The sequence below is a fragment of the Bombyx mori genome, chromosome 10, assembly GCF_030269925.1.
Source record: "Bombyx mori chromosome 10, ASM3026992v2".
Lineage (NCBI taxonomy): Eukaryota > Metazoa > Arthropoda > Insecta > Lepidoptera > Bombycidae > Bombyx > Bombyx mori.
Genome location: NC_085116.1, coordinates 15,804,176 through 15,825,325, shown reverse-complemented (window position 1 = coordinate 15,825,325; position 21,150 = coordinate 15,804,176). Strand labels below are relative to the sequence as shown.

The 21,150-nt window shown below is 39.0% G+C and overlaps 1 protein-coding gene and 1 non-coding gene across 4 annotated transcripts; both read left to right on the top strand.

The window, feature by feature from the left end:
- Positions 1-383: 383 nt before the first annotated feature.
- Positions 384-21,142, top strand: LOC101738641 (protein melted). Of its 3 annotated transcripts, none has more exons than XM_012697353.4 (12): positions 384-772; positions 3,252-3,506; positions 5,648-5,852; positions 6,477-6,736; positions 7,757-7,903; positions 8,548-8,705; positions 9,511-9,764; positions 11,026-11,118; positions 11,574-11,689; positions 12,095-12,518; positions 12,749-13,266; positions 13,448-21,142. In XM_012697353.4, exons 1-12 carry the CDS (start codon positions 668-670, stop codon positions 13,694-13,696), a joined length of 2,784 nt encoding a protein of 927 aa, XP_012552807.1. In that variant the 5' UTR covers positions 384-667; the 3' UTR covers positions 13,697-21,142. The 3 variants fall into 3 exon arrangements, with proteins under 3 accessions (XP_012552807.1, XP_012552811.1, XP_012552818.1); XM_012697357.4 differs by having other exon boundaries at positions 401-772; positions 9,541-9,764; XM_012697364.4 differs by having other exon boundaries at positions 401-772; positions 12,889-13,266.
- Positions 10,230-10,306, top strand: Mir2808a-2 (microRNA mir-2808a-2). Its single transcript, NR_107390.1, has one exon. It is a non-coding gene; the product is annotated as a microRNA mir-2808a-2 (primary transcript).
- Positions 21,143-21,150: the final 8 nt, after the last annotated feature.

Here is a 21,150-nt window from a genome sequence, read left to right as displayed (position 1 = left end):
AGGACCGTCTAATATTTAGTTTTATAAATATAATCAATTACTTTTTGTTCTTAGTCGTTTGCACTCATGGAAGCATGGTCGATTTATAGCTTAGGTGGGTGGACGAGTTCACAGCCCACCTGGTGTTAAGTGGTTACTGGAGCTCATAGACATCTACAACGTAAATGCGCCACCCATCTTGAGATATAAGTTCTAAGGTCTCAGTATAGTTACAACGGCTGCCTCACCCTTCAAACCGAAACGCATTACTGCTTCACGGTAGAAATAGGCAGGGCGGTGGTACCTACCCGTGCGGACTCACAAACTCACAAGAGGTCCTACCACCAGTAAAAATGATTTCTCGATAAACCCCTTTTCTTCGATCTTCCATCGATTTCATCCCTAGTCTTCAAAAAGTAAACGTCAAGTAAAATAGAATAGACTGTCTCGTAAGTTCTTGGTTTCGTATTTTACTTAACGCTTTGTTTTTTTATTTATTAAAAGCCTTCTTCGAATTTGTATCACCGAATTTTTATTTTGGATTAGTTCATTGGTATGAATGTTAAACCAAAACCTGACGAATGTCTTCCAGAAATTTGTTGATGTGTCTGGTCGGATATTTGACGGCGAGCTCTATGGTTGTGAATGTTGTTTGTATTTTGTGTGTTAAAATAAGTATTCCAGCACCATGCATGAACTCTTGAAGCACGTACTGACCGAAAGGGACCTTACGAGAGCTGGCGATATTTTTGCTATACCGGATTCTGAGATTGTTGACGATCTAAATGAAGTGGTGAGTGTTTGTTGTAAAAATCCTTAGAAAAAACTTGTCTTTGAGTTTAAAAATATTATTACACAGTGCTTAGTTGATTGCAGTGTAGTGTGCAGTTGATTTCTTAGTATTCTAGTTGAATACACAGTTTTCGAATGAGGGACTGGTTCTATAAGAGCATTCCTTAATGCTTTCTGAAGTTTTCCACTGTATTATAAATATCCATTATATTGATTTGCATTTCCTACTTTTAATAATACATATATTTTGAACATAAGCTTATATTTATTGTAAATAAATATCAGTTTACAAGTTTGATTATGCCACTACAAAACTATTTCTTTTTATTGGTATACTGGTGTTTAGAAATACTTAGATTTTGTGTTTATTGAGTTGATGAAGTTATGTTTCAAAAGTAGAACAGCCATTATTAGAATGTAATTGAGGCTTAGACCTCCTGTGGCTTATGTTACCCATAGATTACCTTATACTCATAAAACTTGTTGGGTGCTATATGTATTAAATAAAAGTAATTTATAAAAATATAACAGATGAGCAGGCCCAGATCCCCATCCATTTGATTTGAAGTTGTTATTAGTGTGCTCAAACTTCACAATATGGATACTATTGCCTCCCTTGAGATGTGACCAAAGTATAATATTTTTCCATCCTTTAAACCTGGTCCTACCACCATATTATTGGTGTTAGGACCTCTTGTGAGTTGTCACGGGTAGGTACCACCTCCCTGCCTATTTCTGCTGTGAAGTAGTAATGTGTTTTGGTTTGAAGGGTAGGGCAGCTGTTGTAACTATACTTGAAACCTTAGAACTTATATCTCAAGGTGGGTGGCGCATTTACGTTGTAGATGTCTATGAGCTCCAGTAACCACTTAACACCAGGTGGGCTGTGAGCTTGTCCACCCATCAAAGCAATAAAAAATCTAAACAATAAAAAAAAACATGACCAATTTTTGCTATAAGTGGTTGTACCGTTGTAGGCAGACGAGCATACGGCCCACCTGATGGTAAGTGGTCACCGTCGCTCATGGACGTCAGCAATGCCAGTAGCAGAGCCAAGCCGCCTACAATCATTAAGAGTTTCTCGCTCATATATACTGAATCTTTAATTATTACTTACTTGCTTTACATATTTCCATACAATTTTAATAGACCGTTTTCTTTGTATTTTAATCTTGAAAGTGCATTCTAGGTATGAAGTTGTTTAACATACAGTCTAAGACACTTACTTGAATGAATTGAACTTTTTTTTTTATTACTTAGATGGGTGGACGAGCTCATAGCCCACCTGGTGTTAAGTGGTTACTGGAGCCCATAGACATCTACAATGTAAATGAGCCACCCACCTTGAGATATAAGTTCTAAGGTCTCAGTATAGTTACAACGGCTACTCCACCCTTCAAACCGAAACGCATTACTGCTTCTTGGCAGGAATAGGCGGGGTGGTGGTACCTACCCGTGCGGACTCACAAGAGGTCCTACCACCAGTGATTACGCAAATTATAATTTTGCGGGTTTGATTTTTATTACACGTTGTTATTCCTTCACCGTGGAAGTCAATCATGAACATTTGTTAAGCATGTATTTCATTAGAAAAATTGGTACCCTGGTGCATTGCTACATACGAATGCACCAGACGTCTTATCCTTTAGGCCACGACGACTTCAAACTTCGTTGCTTTTGGTACTGTGCAATAAGACCTAAAACTTTTGTTTTGTAACACAATATTTAAAAAAATGGTAATTTTAATCTTAATATTCAGTAGATAGCTTTGAGAGAAAACAAAACTATAACAGTGCCTTTATATATTATTATCTTTGTTTAAATCATTTTATCTTAAACTGTGCTTTGCTGATATTGAAGACTGATTGGTATGCAGTGATAAATATTTAAAGTACACAGATATTTATATGAAAATTGTGCAGTATTAAAATTAAATATATAAAAAATTCCAACTTCTGCAATATCTTAGACTTGTGAAACAAGTTTTTCTAGATAAAGGTTTTAAACACTCGAATGTCTAATCAGAGTCAATAACTTCTCTGTATAGTAAATCATAAACATCTTTCAAGGGAAACATGGAAATAAAGCAACGACTAAGCTAACGGAGCATAATATATGCAAGTTTCAAGCCACATAATCTGTTTATGCTAATTCTGAGTCCAGTTTGATCATTCAACGTCTTTATTATTCAAATCATTTGTATTATGCATGAATGTGTTTCTTAACCTTTCTATTAACATTTTCATTTTGGCATAGACACAACGATTTTTGTCCTGCAGTTTGAGGCTTTCATGTAATATTATGTAGTAAAATGAAATAAATTTATGTCTCAGTAATTGAAGGTAATACATTTAATTAGAATCTGAATATGTTTGTCAAGAAAGACAACCTCTTAGTAATTTTGTTAATCAAAAAGAGTTGCATTTAAAACACATGTTCATTCGGCTTAAATAAATTGCATTATGTTTTTAATGTTACAGTTAAAACAAATAACAGAAGTCTCATCCCGACCTGATTACGTCCGCAACGACAGGGATCAGGCCCTCATAGAGATATGCGTGACGCGAGTTACGTCATGTATCAAGGAGACAGGAACATTGGACAAATACTGCGCAGCTCTAGTGGCACTATTGGAGTCATGCCTGCACCATAACTTGATGCCATTAGGGCATTTAAGAGATGATGATCCACCTCATGCAAAGATTGCTTCTGATGTCATTGCTTGCATTGTATTGGTAAATATGAATTTTAAGTAAAGTTTTAAATCTCTAGTATAAGGCTTTAAATCTCGTGCACGTATACCTAGTCTGGTCATAAATTCTGTCACATTTTTAATGTAAAATAATTGAAACAAGTTTATTCATTATGTAACCATTCATATACCAAAATGAACTTAACAAAACATAGATTCTTATGACACTAAAGTGTATTCAAAATGACTTCCGTGATTTTGAATACAGGCCTTCAATCTGCGCGGCCAGTCGTCTATCGCAGCACGAACGAGGTCCATGTCAATATCGGCGGCTGCCTTAATCAAGGATGTCTTGAGTGACTCCAAATTGGGATGAGGCTTTGAGCACGCCTTTTCCTCCAAGTGTTGCCATATCTTGTAATCTAACGGATTCAAATCTGGACTGGAGGAGAGCCAGTCTTCGTGCCGGATGAAGTCGATTTCATGCGCCGCCAGCCAATCTTGTGTGCTCTTCGCTCTATGAGGTGGTGCCGAATCTTGTAGGAATACCCAGTGCCTGTTATCGAACATGGTATGAGAAACAGGTTCCACAAGGTTCGTCAGGACTGTATTTTGATACACAACTGCATTCGTTTTTACACCTTTCTCACAAAAATGTACCTCTGTTAAGCCCCAATAAGAAACTCCCAACCATACCATGAGCGAGGATGGAAAATGACCTCGTTGGACACGCGGAATACGGTTGCTCGCTTCTTCACTACTGTGTGCGTACACCTTATCATTTTGTTTGTTGTAGCTCTCTTCTACGGTAAAATTTTTTCCTCCGAAAAAAGAATTTCCCGATATTTTTTTCCCGCGTACCGCTTCAACAAAGCGCGGCATCTCGTCAGTCTCAGGTCCATTAGACGAGCATTCAAACGATGTCCTGTTTTTCTTCGATATGCCCAAAGCCCTAAGTCTTCATTTAACACCCTTTTCACCGTGGTTCTGCTTAACCCCATCTGAAGGGCCAACAGTTTCTGCTTACGTTTGGGATTTCTTTGAATTCGCGCCTTCACAGCTTTTATCACTGCTGGAGTCCTAACAGACCGAGGGCGACCACTTTTTGACCTGTCATCTACACTAGAGTCTTCATTGTATCGTTTGATGGTATGATAATCAAATCTTTTGATTATATTCAAATTTTTCAGTATGTTAAAAATTTGAAATGGCGCTTAACCGCAACGATGCAACGCAATAACTGCAACACGGTCTTCTTTAAGCGTCCACTCCATATTTAACAATGAGTAAAATTCTAAAATTATACATTTTTATTTTCATGAACAATTCGAAATTCGAATTCAATAAACTTTTTTGTGGCCAGCATTCTAAAAGAAAAGTTTTTACTGTGTGACAATACTTATGACCTGACTAGTTATATGCTATGCATGTGCAACATTCAGATAAAATCATTAGTAAGACTACAATATCATGAATGCTACAATCTATCGATCTCCATAGTGACCTGAAGCTTGACTCAGTCAGTAAGTATCTACAGTCGGCATCATTCTTGGCCGCTGGAAATTACATACCCGATCCTGTAGACCGAATGGTAAATAGTTGACGTCGCCCAAAACACGTCATTACGGAGCCTCCCGATCCATTAATGATGCTTTTAGGTACCACAAGCACTGATCACCGTCCTCGTCGAACCCATCGCTTGCGACGAAGGGCTCGACGAACGAATTAACCCATAGACACAGCCCACTGAGTTTCTCGCCGAGGATCTTCTCAGTGGGTCGCGTTTCCGATCCGGTGGTAGATTCTGCGAAGCACTGCTCTTGCTAGGGCCAGTGTTAGCATCACTCCGGATTGAGCCCCGTGAGCTCACCTACATGTTACGGCGAAGCTGAAATAGCCTCTGAAAGCTATCAGCATAGGTAGAAGGGAAAAACAATCTATAAATATATAAAAGAGAATGTATGATTGTGTACGTATTGTCACCTATTATCTTACGTAATTAGCTCTTTGGGCTATTTTGCTAGCTAAACCGTTAGCGCATCTGATTCTAGTTCATAGTAAATATTCTGAATGTGATTTGTTTGATTTCCGAATGTCGTAGAGATGTCCTTATTAAATTTTTCTATTTATCATTGAACATCTGATTTTGATGAGAGCAACAAATTTAAAAAGTAATGTTTTCAGGTATCGTTTCCACTTCAATCGGACACGGAAAACTATGGCAACAAGAATGTAATGGAGCTGTTCCTCCCCGTCGCAGTACAGTTCCTGCATAAAGGCAATCGGGAGATATCCAGGCACATGGCTCGATATCTGTCATTAGCCGCTGTACATCATGCAGTGCTACTCAAGCCTCACGTTCAAACGATTATGGACTCTATAATGTCCGGTAAGAGAAATCTTAATTGCACAATTCGATGTTATTTTCGTTCATTTTCATAATACATTTTTCAGCTATGATGTAAAAATTGAAAATGTTATTATTATCAAGAACTAAAACTTGAATGAAAGCACATGTAACTGAATTGAAGTAAGACTAATAATATTAATTCAATTGTTTGACGTTTTGTTATGTACGATAAATAATAAAAAAATAGTGGTTGCTGTATATTCACTGGTGGTAGGACCTCTTATGAGTTAGCACGGATAGGTACCATCACCCTGCCTATTTCTGCTGTCAAGCAGTAATGCGTTTCGGTTTGAAGGGTGGGGCAGCCGTTGTAGCTATACTGAGATCTTAGAACTCATATCTCAAGGTGGGTGGCGCATTTACGTTGTAGATGTTTATAGGCTCCAGTAATCACTTAACAAAAGGTGGACTGTGAGCTCGTCCACCCATCTAAGCCATCCATTTGTTAGACAGCGGCTTGGCTCTGCCCCTGGCATTGCTGAAGTCCATGGGCGACGGTAACCACTCACCATCAGGTGGGCCGTATGTTCGTCTGCCTACAAGGGCAATAAAAAACAAAGCAATAAAAAAAAAACTCACTAAAATGATGATTAATTCGTCTAGGTAACTATCCTCTGTGCCGAATACTAACGAATCTATACGAAGTATCCCCCGAGCCGCTGGAGGGTCACGCGACCGCGCTGGTGTCGCTGCTCCCCCACGCGGAACAAGTCGAGAAGAACTCGCTGTTCGCGCTGTTCGAGCTGATCGCCGCGCGCAAGCCCGACGCCCTGCGGACCTGCGTGCCCCAGCTGCTGTCCTACCTGTGCCCCAGCACCGCCCGCCCCGACGAGCCCGGCTGCATGTGTGTGGACATCGTGCAGGCAAGCACTGTGCACTACTACCGACACGGGACACTCGGTGTCTCCGCGTCCTCAGCTATCACTACTCACTACATAGTGTAAAACAAAGTCGCTTTCTCTGTCCCTATATTCCTATGTATGCTTAAATCTTTAAAACTACGCAACAGATTTTGATGCAGTTTTTTTTAATAGATAGAGTGATTGAAGAGGAAGTTTTATATGTATAATAACATCCATTAAATAGTGGAGAAATCAATAATAAATTCTTTTTGAAGAATTCTAATAGTCCATAAATTATTTTATGGAAAATTTGAGGGTAGTTCGTAAAGTATTCATGTATCGATTTGTACATAGATATATCGCTTAACATTTAAGATTTTTCGTTCGTGATCACGAAAAATTAATGAAGAATTCAAAACGTCGGGAATAATATTAACGAAAAATTTAACCTTAAAAATAGTTTTAATTATATCGCTACTTGTGGAAACTGTAAAAAATATTATCCTTTAGTACTATAAACACAGCTGAACTTACTTATACAGCATGCCATTTGTCAGTATTCGTTTCTCGAAAATGAGACGCAATTTTTTTATAAATTTTTAATGAAATAGATTTTTTTATAGTCATATTTGATACCAGGGACTCAGTATTCTGTACAAGAATATATGACATTAAACAGAATCAGCACTGCGTAGTACTGACGACCAATCGCTTTAATAAATCAAAAACAATAATTGTTTTACATTAGTGTTCTCTCCCTTTTCACACAAATTTTCAAGACATTCATCTCACGAATTTCGAAAAATTGATTTTATTAAATTAAATAAATAAATCCGCTTTTTAAAAGTATTTAAATTTAACAGTCGAAACCACATTTCGGTTTCACGAAAAAAGTTTCATAAAATTATCAGACATGGCTCACAAACTATAGCAGTTAGTAGTTGCAGTAGTTGAACACAGTCGAACGGAGTCGGAACGGCCCACAGTGACCGTCCACCCGAGGCCGAAGTAACGAACCGGCGCCACCGTGTCGCTCCCCAGGTGATGGCGTGCGTGAGCCGCAGTCGCGCGTCGCTGCTGAGCGAGCAGGGGCCCGCCCTGGCGCGCGCCGCCGCCCCCCCGCACGCCCCGCCCCGCCTCGTCGCGCTCGTCGCCGCGCTGCTCACGCGCATCGGCTACACGCACCGGGTACGTATCATGCTGCCGCCTCATAAAATCACCTATGAATGAATGAATGAAAATTCTTTATTGCACAAAATAGTGTACAAAGGCGAACTTAACGCCATGCAGGCATTCTCTTCCAGTCAACCCTCGTTGATGAAGTGAAAGATTCAAGAAGTGCGTAGCTGTGATGAAGTTAATACATGGCGATAATTTAAAGAATTACACCTATCATCAGATAATAACGATTTATTTTAAGAGCAACAGGAAATGTGGATTTTCTATAATTTGTGTCAACAGATCCGTAAATTCAAAGTCGCTCAGCGTGCTATGGAAAGGTGTATACTGGGAGTTTCTTTGATGGATTGAGTCAAAAATGAGGAAATCCGTCAAAGAACCAAAGTAACCGACATAGCCCTAAAGATTAGCAAGCTGAAATGGCCATGGGCCGGACATACCTGCCGATGGAGCAGACGTGTTCTGGACTGGAGACCGCGTATCGGTAAGCGCAGCGTTGGGCGTCCCCCTGCCCGTTGGACCGATGACTTGCGGCGATATGCTGGGAAAGATTGGATGCGGAAGGCGGAGGATCGTTCATTGTGGCGGACTATGGGAGAGGCCTACATCCAGCAGTGGAGAGACACAGGCTGATGATGATGATGTGTCAACAGGAGCGAGCTCAAGAAGCCCTGAACTTCATACTGGAGAAGCTGTCGACTGCGGACCGCGCGCAGCAGGCGGTGCTCATGAGGGAGGCCACGTCGCTCTGCAGCGCATTCCCCGCTCTGTTCACCGACAAACTGCTCACCGCCGTCAGGGCCAATAATACGTGAGTTTCAACTTTATTCAATTTTTTATGACTTTTTTTTTTGTAGTACATATTGATTTTGAAATTTGTCTATTAATTTGTAGCCCCTAAAGAATGAAATGTCTTTTGAATTTCAAAAAATAAATAATTTTGTTCCCATGTGTACTTATGGAATCAAACGTTCATATTTTATGTATGTACCGTACTGACCAAAATGTTGTTCAAATACTATAGGCTCGTATTGAGTTTATTCTTGTCGTTTTTTTTTATTGCCCTTGTAGGCAGACTAGCATACGGCCCACCTGATAGTGAGTGGTTATCGTCGCCCATGGACCTCAGCAATGCCAAGGGCAGTGCCAAGTCGCTGCCTACCGCTTAATACTCTCCACAAGACTCGTTTGAAGAAGGACATGTCATAGCGCTCGGGAAACACCGTGGAGGGGAGCTCATTCCATAGGCGGATGGTACGTGGCAAAAAATACCTCTGGACACGCACTGTCGATGAACGCAGCGGTTCCAGATAACATGCATGAACTCTGCTCCGATAGCGGCAGGTGCGATGATAAAGAGGAGATGAGGGGATCATCTCAAACAATTCATCAGAGCACTCCTCTAAGACTGACTAAGATGACTAAACGAGTTAATCGCTGGTCGGTATTAAGTAATGGAAGACCGTAGACATCATCGTGTAAATGCCACCGCCCGATCTGGGTTGTGAGGTCAAGGTTTCAGTTGTATCCTAATTACGGCTATAGTAGTAACATGAAATAATAAGGATGGCCGTATCAACAATGAATTTATTTTAACACGAAACATTTTGATACAGCACTCGTCCTAAATCAGCGATATCTCACAGTGAAGTCAACCGTACATCAGGCGGTGTTACCATCGTCAAACTGGGGGGACCGCAGAGTGCCCCCGCGCCGCCCCCCCCGGTGACACCTGCGCCCCCCGCCGCCACCCCGGCGCCCCCCGCGGCCGGGTACACGCGGCGCGCCAAGCTCGGGGACTCGCGCAGTACTGGACGACTGCACCCAGGACCCAACTCACATCGAAGCATGACCAGACTGAATGTAGCGGGTATAAATTACCACACTATCAAAATTGTTAACTAACTTCTTCTTTTTCCTAGCATTTTCCTAATCTTTTTAAATTCCTTCACTTTGCACTTTGCCCAGTCTTCGGCATCCTTTGGGTAAAGTTATTGTCCTCCATATCCGCTTTTACCACATCCAACCTGCCTTTCTTGGGCCTACCGTGGGATCCTAGTAATTTGATCTATGTAACTACGAGAAAAAGGCTCTCTTCCATCTGCCGGGAACGTGTTATGAGCCTCTTCGGACACATCATGCGGTCTCCCAGACATGAATTAGAGAAACTCATAGAGTCGCATAGAGGGCAAGCGCGTCGTGGGCAGAACACCAGCCCAATGGTCAAATCTAGTAAGAGAAGCACTTGGTGGTAGTCTGTATCATGCCACCCATGCCACCCATGATCGAACACGGTGAAAGAACGTCACATGTGGTCGCGATCCTCAGTAGTAAGGGACGTGCTTCGTAGAATCTACCATCGGATCGGAAACGCGATCCGGTGGTAGATTCTGCGAAGTACGGCTCTTGCTAGGGTTCGTGTTAGCAACGTCGTCAAGTTTGAGCCCCGTGAGCTCACCTACTAGTTAAGGCTGAAATAATCCCTCAAAGCTATCAGCTTAGGTAGAAAAAAAAAAGTGAGGGATATAGAAGAATAACTACGAGAAAAATATCAAATGTGTCAGTAGGAATTTTCTTATTACCCTTGTATGCATACGTGCATATGACCAAGTGGTAAGTGGTTATGCCCCATATAAACGTCAGCAAAGTAAAAGGTATAGCCTACCGCTGAGTACTCTACGCAAGTCTCGTTTGAAGAAAGGCATGTCATAGCGCTCCGGAAACACCGTGGAGGGGAGCTCATTCCAAAGCCGGATGGTACGTGACAGAAAAAAATCTTTAGAAACACACCAGATCAACACAGTGGTTCTAAGTAGTATGGATGAACAGTCATCTGGTGCGGGCGGGCGATAGTAAAACAGTGACATGTTATTATTTATTTAATTTTGTAAAACACTTTATCATAAGAATATACTTTATCTATTAAATTAGGGCTGTCTATGTAAGAGAATTAAATGATAAAAAGGGCACGAACGCGATGGGCCAAATCACGCTATCGTTTTTATATAATTCTATTATATATTGAAAACTTCTTAACAAATTTATTTTATGTTTTAAAATTGTGCCGGCCGCACATTCTTGAGTCGCAGGCCTCAGGTCGGACAGCCCTATATCAGATGGTTACATTACAGGCGGCTCGGTCGGAGGACTCCACAAGAGCATGACCCGGTTGTCGTCGTCGCAGCAGATCAACTTGCAGCAGCAGAACAGCGCCAGCAGCACCGGTGAGGACATCTCAATAAATTTTAATACTCTATACTAGGCCTTAGGATGGATGACGAGGATGTATACACACAACTTTATTTTCTCAGAATCGTAAATTTGAAAGCTAAATTGGTTAATTAGAAATTTCTGATAATATTTTATTTAAATTGTTTATAAAAATAATAGTCTAAAAATTAAGACAACGATAAAATTGGATAACAAATATATACGAATATATATGTTTTTTTTTTAAAAAGTTCAATATTAACTTTATGAAAAATACTGTAGTTCAAAAGTTCACCAAGCAGTCTTAATACCTATGTAACACTGATGAACAAAAATATATTATTAGAACTAACCCTTGTTTACATCAAGCAAACTGTCACCTGTTGTCACTCGAGAAATTTTGTGTGACAGCCGGTGTGGTGTAGGGCGGTGCAACATAATCTCTAAAAGTACGTTTCGCTTCACACAGTCACGACGAACGGCAAGCCCGGTGTGTGCACGTCCAGCGTTGCGGCCAACAAGACTGCCAACACTCCCAGACAACACCACCATCACAATATCGTTATCGGAGCTCCACCTAACACGGTGAGTCACTCAACATGAATGAAAACAAAAAAAAAAGCTAGACAGAGAACGCTTTATTAATACTTTTCTAAGTCTGTTTATAGGAAAGCAATAGAACACTCCTTTTCTATATAGACCAAAAAGTTGTTGAATGTACAAAACAATTAAACAATATTCATCCAGGCTCACAAATATTCATTTTACAAATTCGGCAGAGCGCACATTGTATCTTTTATTTTTAGTTAAATTCCTGTTATGTTAGTAAATATTTATTTATTTATTTGTTCTGAATTTTCATTGTCTATGGTTTCGACTTTTTGCAAAGAATGCTTTTTTTTTTTATATGTACTTCATTCTCTTTGCCATTAGATTGTAGAAATCAAAAAAATATGAATAGTTCTATGATAACTTTTTTTTATATTTCAGACAAACGGTCCAACGATCATCACTAATCCACCGCACCAACCGCAATCGATATCGGTAAACCCGCTCACCGGAAAATCTTCCGACGCTCTCACTCCGTCCGTATCGATCCAGCACTCGAACAATGCACTGGGCCACGTTTCCATCATCACCTCCACGGCCAATTCCCCGCCGTGCTCCAACCCTAATTCTATATCGATAACCGGACCGGTGACCGTGACGTCACGCCGCGCGAACAACACTAGTGTGACCATGATCAACGGAGCGAACAACACGGACAATTCAAACCACAGGATCAGCGTATTTGAGCCGTACCCGATGCGCGACACCGTCCAGCACTTCTGCGAGAAGCATTTGGACAAGATCAAAGCTTACATGGATAATGTTTCGCTGAGGCTGCCGCCGCCCGCCAAGTGTACTATCGAAGGTGACTTGATTCATTGTATAATGTTCATTGGCTCTACTGGCCGGTTCGACCATTGTCTCTCAGTGGAGAGGGCGTAACATATTGTGAGTGCGCATGCGTGGGTACCGTCATCCTGTCTATTTCTGCCGCGAAGCAGCATACCAGTTTGGATGGGTAGGGATAGCGGTTGCAGTAGTCGCAGCAGGGTTTGGGTGAGTTGCTAATGCTGGGCGTGGTGTCGCTGCGCGCAGAGCGGCGCTCGAAGAAGCACGCGCGGCTGTCGTTCGCGTGCGGCGGGCGCGGCGCGCACTGCCTGTTCTCTGCGGCGCCGTTCTGCGTGCGCACCCGCGCGCCCCGCGTGTGGGTGCACCTCATGTTCCTGGCGCTGCAGGCCCGCCACGCCGCGGCGCTGTCCTCGCGCGACCCCACGCTGGCCAGCCTCAAGCACTGCTGGGACATCCTCAAGTGCGAGAACAAGACCTTCCTCACGCTGGTCACGGGCGCCTTCCCGCCGCTCAAGGACCAGGACTTGCTGGTGGACGAGCTGCGGGCCGCCGGCTTCTTCGACGTGTTCGAGCGGGACTCCCGCGGCGCCTGGGGCTGCTTCCTGTGCACGCGGCCCGAGCGCGCGCTGCCCTTCCTGTCGCCCTGCGCCGCGCCCGTCATCGAGGGCACGCTCAAGGAGAAGAAGGGCCGCTGGAGGATCTTCCGTCGCTGGCGCACCAGGTACTTCACGCTCTCCGGCGCCCACCTCTCCTGCAAGGGATCTGTGAGTATAATGTGCTTGCTTTATTGAAATTCTTAGAATAAGACTCCAGTCGTCTTTGTTGTGGAGAGCTAGCTAGAGCGTTGTAGTGGAGGTATCGTCGCGGCTGTGCCCGTGAGCGACGATGACCACCTACCGACGCGGACTCTTTGGCCCGTTAATTTACAAAACCCCTCGTCCTCAGAGCGGCGGCGAAAGTATCGACATCAATCAGATCCGGTCCGTGAAGGTGTCGCGCGGCGCCCGCAACATCCCGAAGGCGTTCGAGATATTCACCGGGGACCAGACGCTGATCCTGAAGCCGAAGGACGGCAAGAACGCCGAGGAGTGGGTGCAGTGCCTCAGCATCGCGCTGGCGCACTCGCACGCGCGCGACGCGCCCGCCAAGGCCAACAGCCTTCCCGCCAGGGGCGTCACGCTCAAGAGCTTCTAAACGACGCACGCGCACCCGCAACCGGACCCGCACCAGCGCCCGCGCCCGCAGTACACACACTAACAGACTGACAAAAGTAATCAACGTTGTATATATAATAAAAATCAGACTTTATAAGTGCTAACACAAGAAACTGGAAGTCATAATGGCGTTTATTGCGTACAAAGCTCTACAGCTGGTTCGCTAAATAAAATGAACCGTTAAAAGAATCACAGTTGCGGCCCAGTGGCTCTCGTCGCCTCGACATAACTAACTCTGTGTTCAATCGTACTTAATTACATATTTTTTCAAAGACTGTAGAATAAACTCGATCTCACCGGTAGAGATTGTTTAAACAAATGAAAGTTTTTATTTAGTTATTTTTAGTTTAATTATTCGGTTGTGTAAATATTGACCGCGTATTGCGATTTATCAATTTAACATTTTGTAGAATAAGATAATGTACTTAATTTTTGTGTATACATACTTACATTTGTCTGTCAATTTGTCCGTCCCTAACATTAAACGAACATTATCATTTTAAAGTTATATAAAATTAAATATCATCAATACTAAATATGTAACTAGTTTTACGCAATTTAATGTATATATTATGTAATAACATTATGAATGCCATTCCCACCCTTCAATCGATATATATTGAAACGCTGACGTCACGTTTGTGAAAACAAAAATCAATATATTTTATTCGATGAAATATGTGAAAAAATATGTAAAGAAAAAATATTTATTATTTATAATTATATAAGCATATTTAAGAATGCTTTTTTTGCCTTTGAAGACAAACGATACGTCTCGCCTGATGATTTGCTTATTATCACTGTTGTTTATGGACAGCAGCACTATCAAGTAGCGGTCTACCGTTGAGGACTCTTTATAAACCTCATTGAATGTTTTATAAAACAATAAGCCTCGATAAGAAAGGTAATTTGAGTTTTCTTCCAATAGCAAGAAAACACATTATACAATATAGTTGGAACAACCTCTCCTGACCGAGTCCTTGTGAGCACCCGTCCTAGTCCTTGACTAGTCCAGCCGTAGATACCTTGGAATAGCCGCGATCCGTCCATTCCAAAAAAAAAAAGAAAAACTTATGGAAAAAATACCGTTTAATAATATCAATATAACATAATAATTTTTACATTAATATGAATGGTATGTACATATGAAGAGACAAAATGATAATGAGATTGGTTGAGTTTTAACTATGAATGTGGCTTTAGAGGAAGAGGTAGACCTAAGAAGAAATAGATGGATTGCGTGAAATATGATGTGTAAGAGAGGAGTGAACGAAGAAATGGTATATGATATCAAATCAAATCAAATGCACCCGACACCGATTTTGTAACAAGTTCTATTCTATGTCTAGATAGGATAAAGCGGTAGATAATTTAAAATGGATGGATAGGATTGGACTCCTCGGTAGTACAGTGGTGAGTAAGCTCGCCTGTCACTAGCTCAAGTGTAATGTATCGATGTATTTGTAGTGAGATTTAGTTCACATGTAGCCAATATGGCGCGGGTGTGCGAGGGAGACAGCGATATGTACCCGCATCCTGTCTAAAACGTTAATCGCTTTGTCATTTTAGTAATTATGGAGTCGGCTCTACAGGTTTTATTTTGAACGGTAATTCCTTATGTATATGAAAATAATTTACAATATATTTAAAAAAGAAACTTTAAGGTCCGTATTGACTAATGAAGTTTCTCGTCCCGATTTATACGACAGTAAATTTCATTTCAGAACGTTTGTTCCCATTGCGCGTCCGACATAAATCATACAAAGATATTTAAATTTACAAATGAATTATTATTATTATTATTATTCGAATATTGTTGTTTTTCGTCGTTTTTATAGATTTTTGTGATGTTTTTACAAATATTTTATTGTTTTTTTTTAAATATGTATAATAATTATAAGAGTGTATGTGATAAGTGTTTTATTGAGTACAATGAAAGTAAATATATAAATAATTTTGTTAGTCATGTTTAGAGTTTGTACTTAAAGAAAATTATTATTAAGTGATATTGTGAATATTTATATCCGTCCTTGATAGTGTTGCCAAAATTTATAAAATATACTTATGTTTAGAAAATTTATAGTCCGGTTATAACTACGTTTTATAATTGGCAACACAATATAAAGACAAATGTATAGTATAGTTTTAATCTGAGAACCTGATTATTGATGAATTATATGAAATTAAAAATCAAGAAGTTATTGTATGGTAGTCCGTATGTGACAGCATTTTATAGTAGTCATTTTAATTAGTAGTTAAACATGCATACGCAAACAGAGTTATTAACAGAGGCCCTTTATAAGAAGAAATGTTATATAATAAATATAAATATTTACTAACAATCACGCCACGTTAACTGGTCCCGTGATAAGTTCGTAAAGAACTTGTGTTACAGGTACCAGATAACGGAAATAAATGTAAGATTTTTATTATACACATACATATATTTAATATACATCCATAACCCTGGAAAAGACATTTATATTTATCATACAAATATCTTCCCTTGGCGGGATTCGAACCCGCGACCCCCTTGTGTAGTGACCATGTCACTTACCACTACACCTGACGGCCGTTGAAATATATGAAGTTCTTTGGTAGAGCTAAAACGTTCATTAACAATCCGATAACGTTTTTTATAGCGCCATTATAGCGTTCGATATTGTCGTGCAACGTTTTAATTAATATTGACTCTTAATGCATTCGACAAACGTTCCATTATGCATTAAACTCGATGTATTCCACAGCAATTCGTTATTGAATAGACGTGATTAAATAATAAGTATGTATTGCCATTTCCCAAAAAGGTTTTTTTTATCGAGCGATTATTCTACGGCATTTTAAGGGGCAGATAGATATATTAATGCACAACAGATTAAACAGATATATCGATAGGTGAAAGGCTATTTGGTTTAAGCGACATTTTTGCAAATTTACAGGAGAATTATTTAAAGTTTTGAAGTCGTCGTGGCCTAAAGGATAAAACGTCCGGTGCATTCGTATGTAGCGATGCACCGGTGTTCGAATCCCGCAGGCGGGTCCCAATTTTTCTAATGAGATACGTACTCAACAAATGTTCACGATTGACTTCCACGGTGAAGGAATAACATCGTGTAATAAAAACCAAACCCGCAAAATTGTAATTTGCGTAATCACTGGTGGTAGGACCTCTTGTGAGTCCGCACGGGTAGGTACCACCATCCCGCCTATTTCCGCCGTGAAGCAGTAATGCGTTTCGGTTCGAAGGGTGGGGTAGCCGTTGTAACTATACTGACACCTTAGAACTTATATCTCGAGGTGGGTGGCGCATTTACGTTGTAGATGTCTATGGGCTCCAGTAACCACTTAACACCAGGTGGGCTGTGAGCTCGTACATCCATCTAAGCAATAAAAAATAAAAAGTTAAAAATTTGGAAAAAATATCATAATAAAAAAACTTCTTCAGCTATTTGAATTGAGTAAACTTAACTGAAGTTCAATTTAAAAATCGAACCGTTGATGCTAAATCCAAATAAAACGCACCTTTAATTACAAAGATAAATGTATTAAGCGGAATGGCGCTTAAACCAAATAGCATTTCACCCTTCGATATTATAATGAAATCAAAATAATCGCACTAAATATAAAAGAGGCGATTTGATCATTTTTGTAACCAGTTGATATTTGAAAATTATTGTGTTTCGCATTGGTCCTTGATGCGTGTGCAAATTTTCAAGTCAATGACGTCTTAATTATGTCCCAAAGAATCTGTTACATACAAATAAACATAGGAGTGTACCAAGCTATTGAAAAGGGTTTTAATATTGTTGCTTCGAAAACAATTGTGACTATAATCGGAAAGCTCCTTTGTAGCTTTCGCATGTCGCTTTATTATCATATTAACAAGTAAAGTTTTCTTGTTACGAAGGAGTAGCGGTTAAATTCCGAGTTACTAACCATGAAATGTAATATAAACTTTTTAATATTTATTTGCTGAGTTGAGTTTATTCAAAACTGTGTTAGGGACGCTTGTGGTTTTTGTGTACCTACCTGCCTAAATTTGTTTTTTGAAATGTTTTTTTTTCTTGTTTTTGATCAAAGCAAAAAAGGATTCTGATAGTAATATTAAATTAAAAAATAGCTTTAATACACAAAACATTATTTTTTGTATTACATATTATGTATTTTTAGTTTGATTTCTTAATTGAGCAACAGTTTCCCTTAAGAAAAAGTTTTTTTTTTTTTACAACAGTTCAGGTATTCCCAAGTGCGTTCATTGATGTTGTGATGATTGAAATTCGATCTAATCACTGAAGCTTCAAGATCCGTTTTATAGAATACGTGTTATCTTTAATTTTCTATTGATATGTCGAAAAAAAAGTCTGTTGACAATTTGAGCACAAATCGGCACTCACCTGTGTGTTGTGTTTGTGCATATGCATGTGTAGATTTTATGTGCTAGCTCGTTGAGACTAAAGTTGTGATTTAGAAAATGCACATTCCCTTTTTTATATTATTTTTATTGGTCGCGCTCAAAATGTCAAAAATTACATACAAACATCAACTTTGAACGAAATCGCGAATGTTATATGTTAAAAATATGAGACGCGATTGAAATATGACTCTCTCATTTATGATAGGACATGACCTATATTTTATTATGTTTACGTACGAGTATATAGCAATCATATCTAATAATTGGTTATTTAACTATGCCAAGTAGTTTGAGTTACAGCGTATTATAATAATGTTTTTAATTACGTCCGATGCAACGGCCTAAGTGTTAATGAGTGCTCAAACTGAACGGTTAGCAGAGTATTAGGTATTTAATGCTGATGTAAACATTTCAACGGTCTGCAAATAATGACGTGAACATTATTAGAATTGTATGTATTGTAATATAGTTTCCTCACACAAAGGGAATATATGACATAATTAAATCAAATTCAAATTCTATTGTTATTGTCTGGCGACTTGTACTTATTGACATTCTCGGAATGTTTGTGAGCTCGATTTAATATTTAGTTTTGTGTCTGGTAGATCTACAGACTATTTGCTGTGGAGGGTAGAAGGAAAACCATAAGGTAAGATGGCGCCACTATAGCAAAAAGTTAATTTGTATATTTGTTTTAATATTTTTACTAATTATGGTTTTTCGGGTAATGTTAATTTTGCGGTGACGTCATTATTACAGTCGATACGATTTGTTCACTCGGCATACTTCACCGTCAATAATGCGTAGTTCACATAATACCGTGATGGGTGGAGTGAAGCTATCCTAGTCGATCATTGGATTGCGGCCTGATGCTCGAGATCTCCTTAGTGCCTTTTCGGTTTGAGCCCCCCCTCCACACAATCCTTTTCTACACCTCCACACCACAATACTCCTACCCTCCACAGTCTTCTCAAGACAAATCATGTTAAAAGTTTGATGTACCTACATTTAATTCAAATCTATTATATTTAATATTTAGTATCCAAAACCACCGACACCCAATGCGAATATATGAAATTAGGATGTTTAAAAGAAATGAATGCTTCGTATTTGAACAATCAAATTTAATTGTACTTAATAATGTGTTTTAATTGGCTCTTGAAATTATATGTATATTTAAACTATTTGTTTGTATATTAGAGAATTATTAAAAGAAAATTGTTAATTTTCTTTAATTTGCTGATGCAGCGTTATAAATACATAGTGTGCGTTCTTAAAAAAACTGGCATTCGGTAAGGTTAATAATGCTTCTAACCAGTTTTACAGTAAATATACCAGGGTTTATTTAGTGATCGAAATTCGACCATAATCACTAACGCTATAAGATTCACATTCATTTTATGTTTTGCTTTCTTTTTGATATTAAAAAAAAAGACTCAATTTTTTATTGAAGAACTGTAGCTCGCCAATATCTCCTTACATAAAAAATCGATTGTCAAACAAATAAGATACTGCCTTTACCTATTTAAATATAGAGATATTCACACTATCGTCAAATGTCTTCAGCGTCTCACTTTACGTTAATTAGAGCTATTCCGTTAAGATTAGAGGGAAAGGTGACTATGATAAATAAAAAATAAAAATAAAAATCTATAACGTTTCAAGCGCCAATCTATTTCCTTAGTTCTTCATTGTGTCAGTGTAATTTTATTCATATCACCGTGTTTTTGTATACAGGATGTGTTTCGATTGCGCCAGTCCAAATACACCCTGTACAACAGTTTTCTATTAATGTTGTAGATGTACTGTAAATTTTTTGAAAATTTTGTACAGTAATCGTTTTTGACGATTTACACAAAACTATAAATAAAATGTTATGTTTTTATAAGTTTATCAACGTATATAATTACGAAATTGGTGCTAATTTTATTGTAGAATATTATTTAGTACTGACAGCAAAATAAATCTTACTTTTTTATTGACCTTTATAACTGGAAAAATGCTGTTATCCGGTTAAAAAGTCAGCAGATCTCTATTTCAATATAATGACGACTGTCCCGCCCCTCCCGAATAACAATCATGTAATCGGTGTTAAAACATATTCGACTTTAAGAAATAAATTGCAAATGAAAAGAGCCTCAATGTACATCAATCTCCCTATCTACACTGAAGATGGGTTCCCGACAGGACTGTATAAATCTAAATCCTTCATTATGCTTATGTAATGCCGCGTAAAACGAAATAAACTCCCAAAATGTGCTCAATTCAGTCATTTATTTAGCTTAAACAAAAGCACAACATTTTAAAAACCTTACCAAGAATATTTCATGAATAAAAACAAATAGCAAAGTCCTTAATCCTTCTCTGTTACGTAAAGTCGTAAACGATCCAATATTTTAATTTTTCTTTCCATGGATATAACATAATTTTTCGTCCATGTTTTTGACACAGATTACATATTATAAAGAACCCAAAAATCTATGTAATTGATGACTTACCAGTTCTAATACTCGTAGTAAGAAATATATGTTTTTTTAGCTTGCTTTTACACGAACACATTGTTATTGTGAATACATATTGAGGGAACGTATTTCCCAAATTGTATTTTAAAATCTCTGGCAATCTTAGTTTATTCCTATCAGTGTTGTCAAATGAATGAGACCACAAAATGTTAATGATATGAATTCGTTAATTTATAAATTGTGTAAATGCGAATTCGTGTAAGACGTTAAATAAGGGGATGGGTGTAATAAGTCGCCGTTTTTAAATTATTTATTACTTTACGTAACGTGGAGTTGTGACGCGTGTGTACCACTGCGCTCACAGTTGACAACCTGTCGATAGTATATTGACATTGGTGATAGCATTAGATACTATCGCAGTAAAAGCATGTCTTGTAATAAATTAAATAATTTTTTTTTTGTAATAATACTGAAGAATAAATTTTATTGTTGTTTTGGCTACTGTACTTTGAACTGCCTTTATTAATAAATATATTTCATTTGTTTGTAATTGAAGTT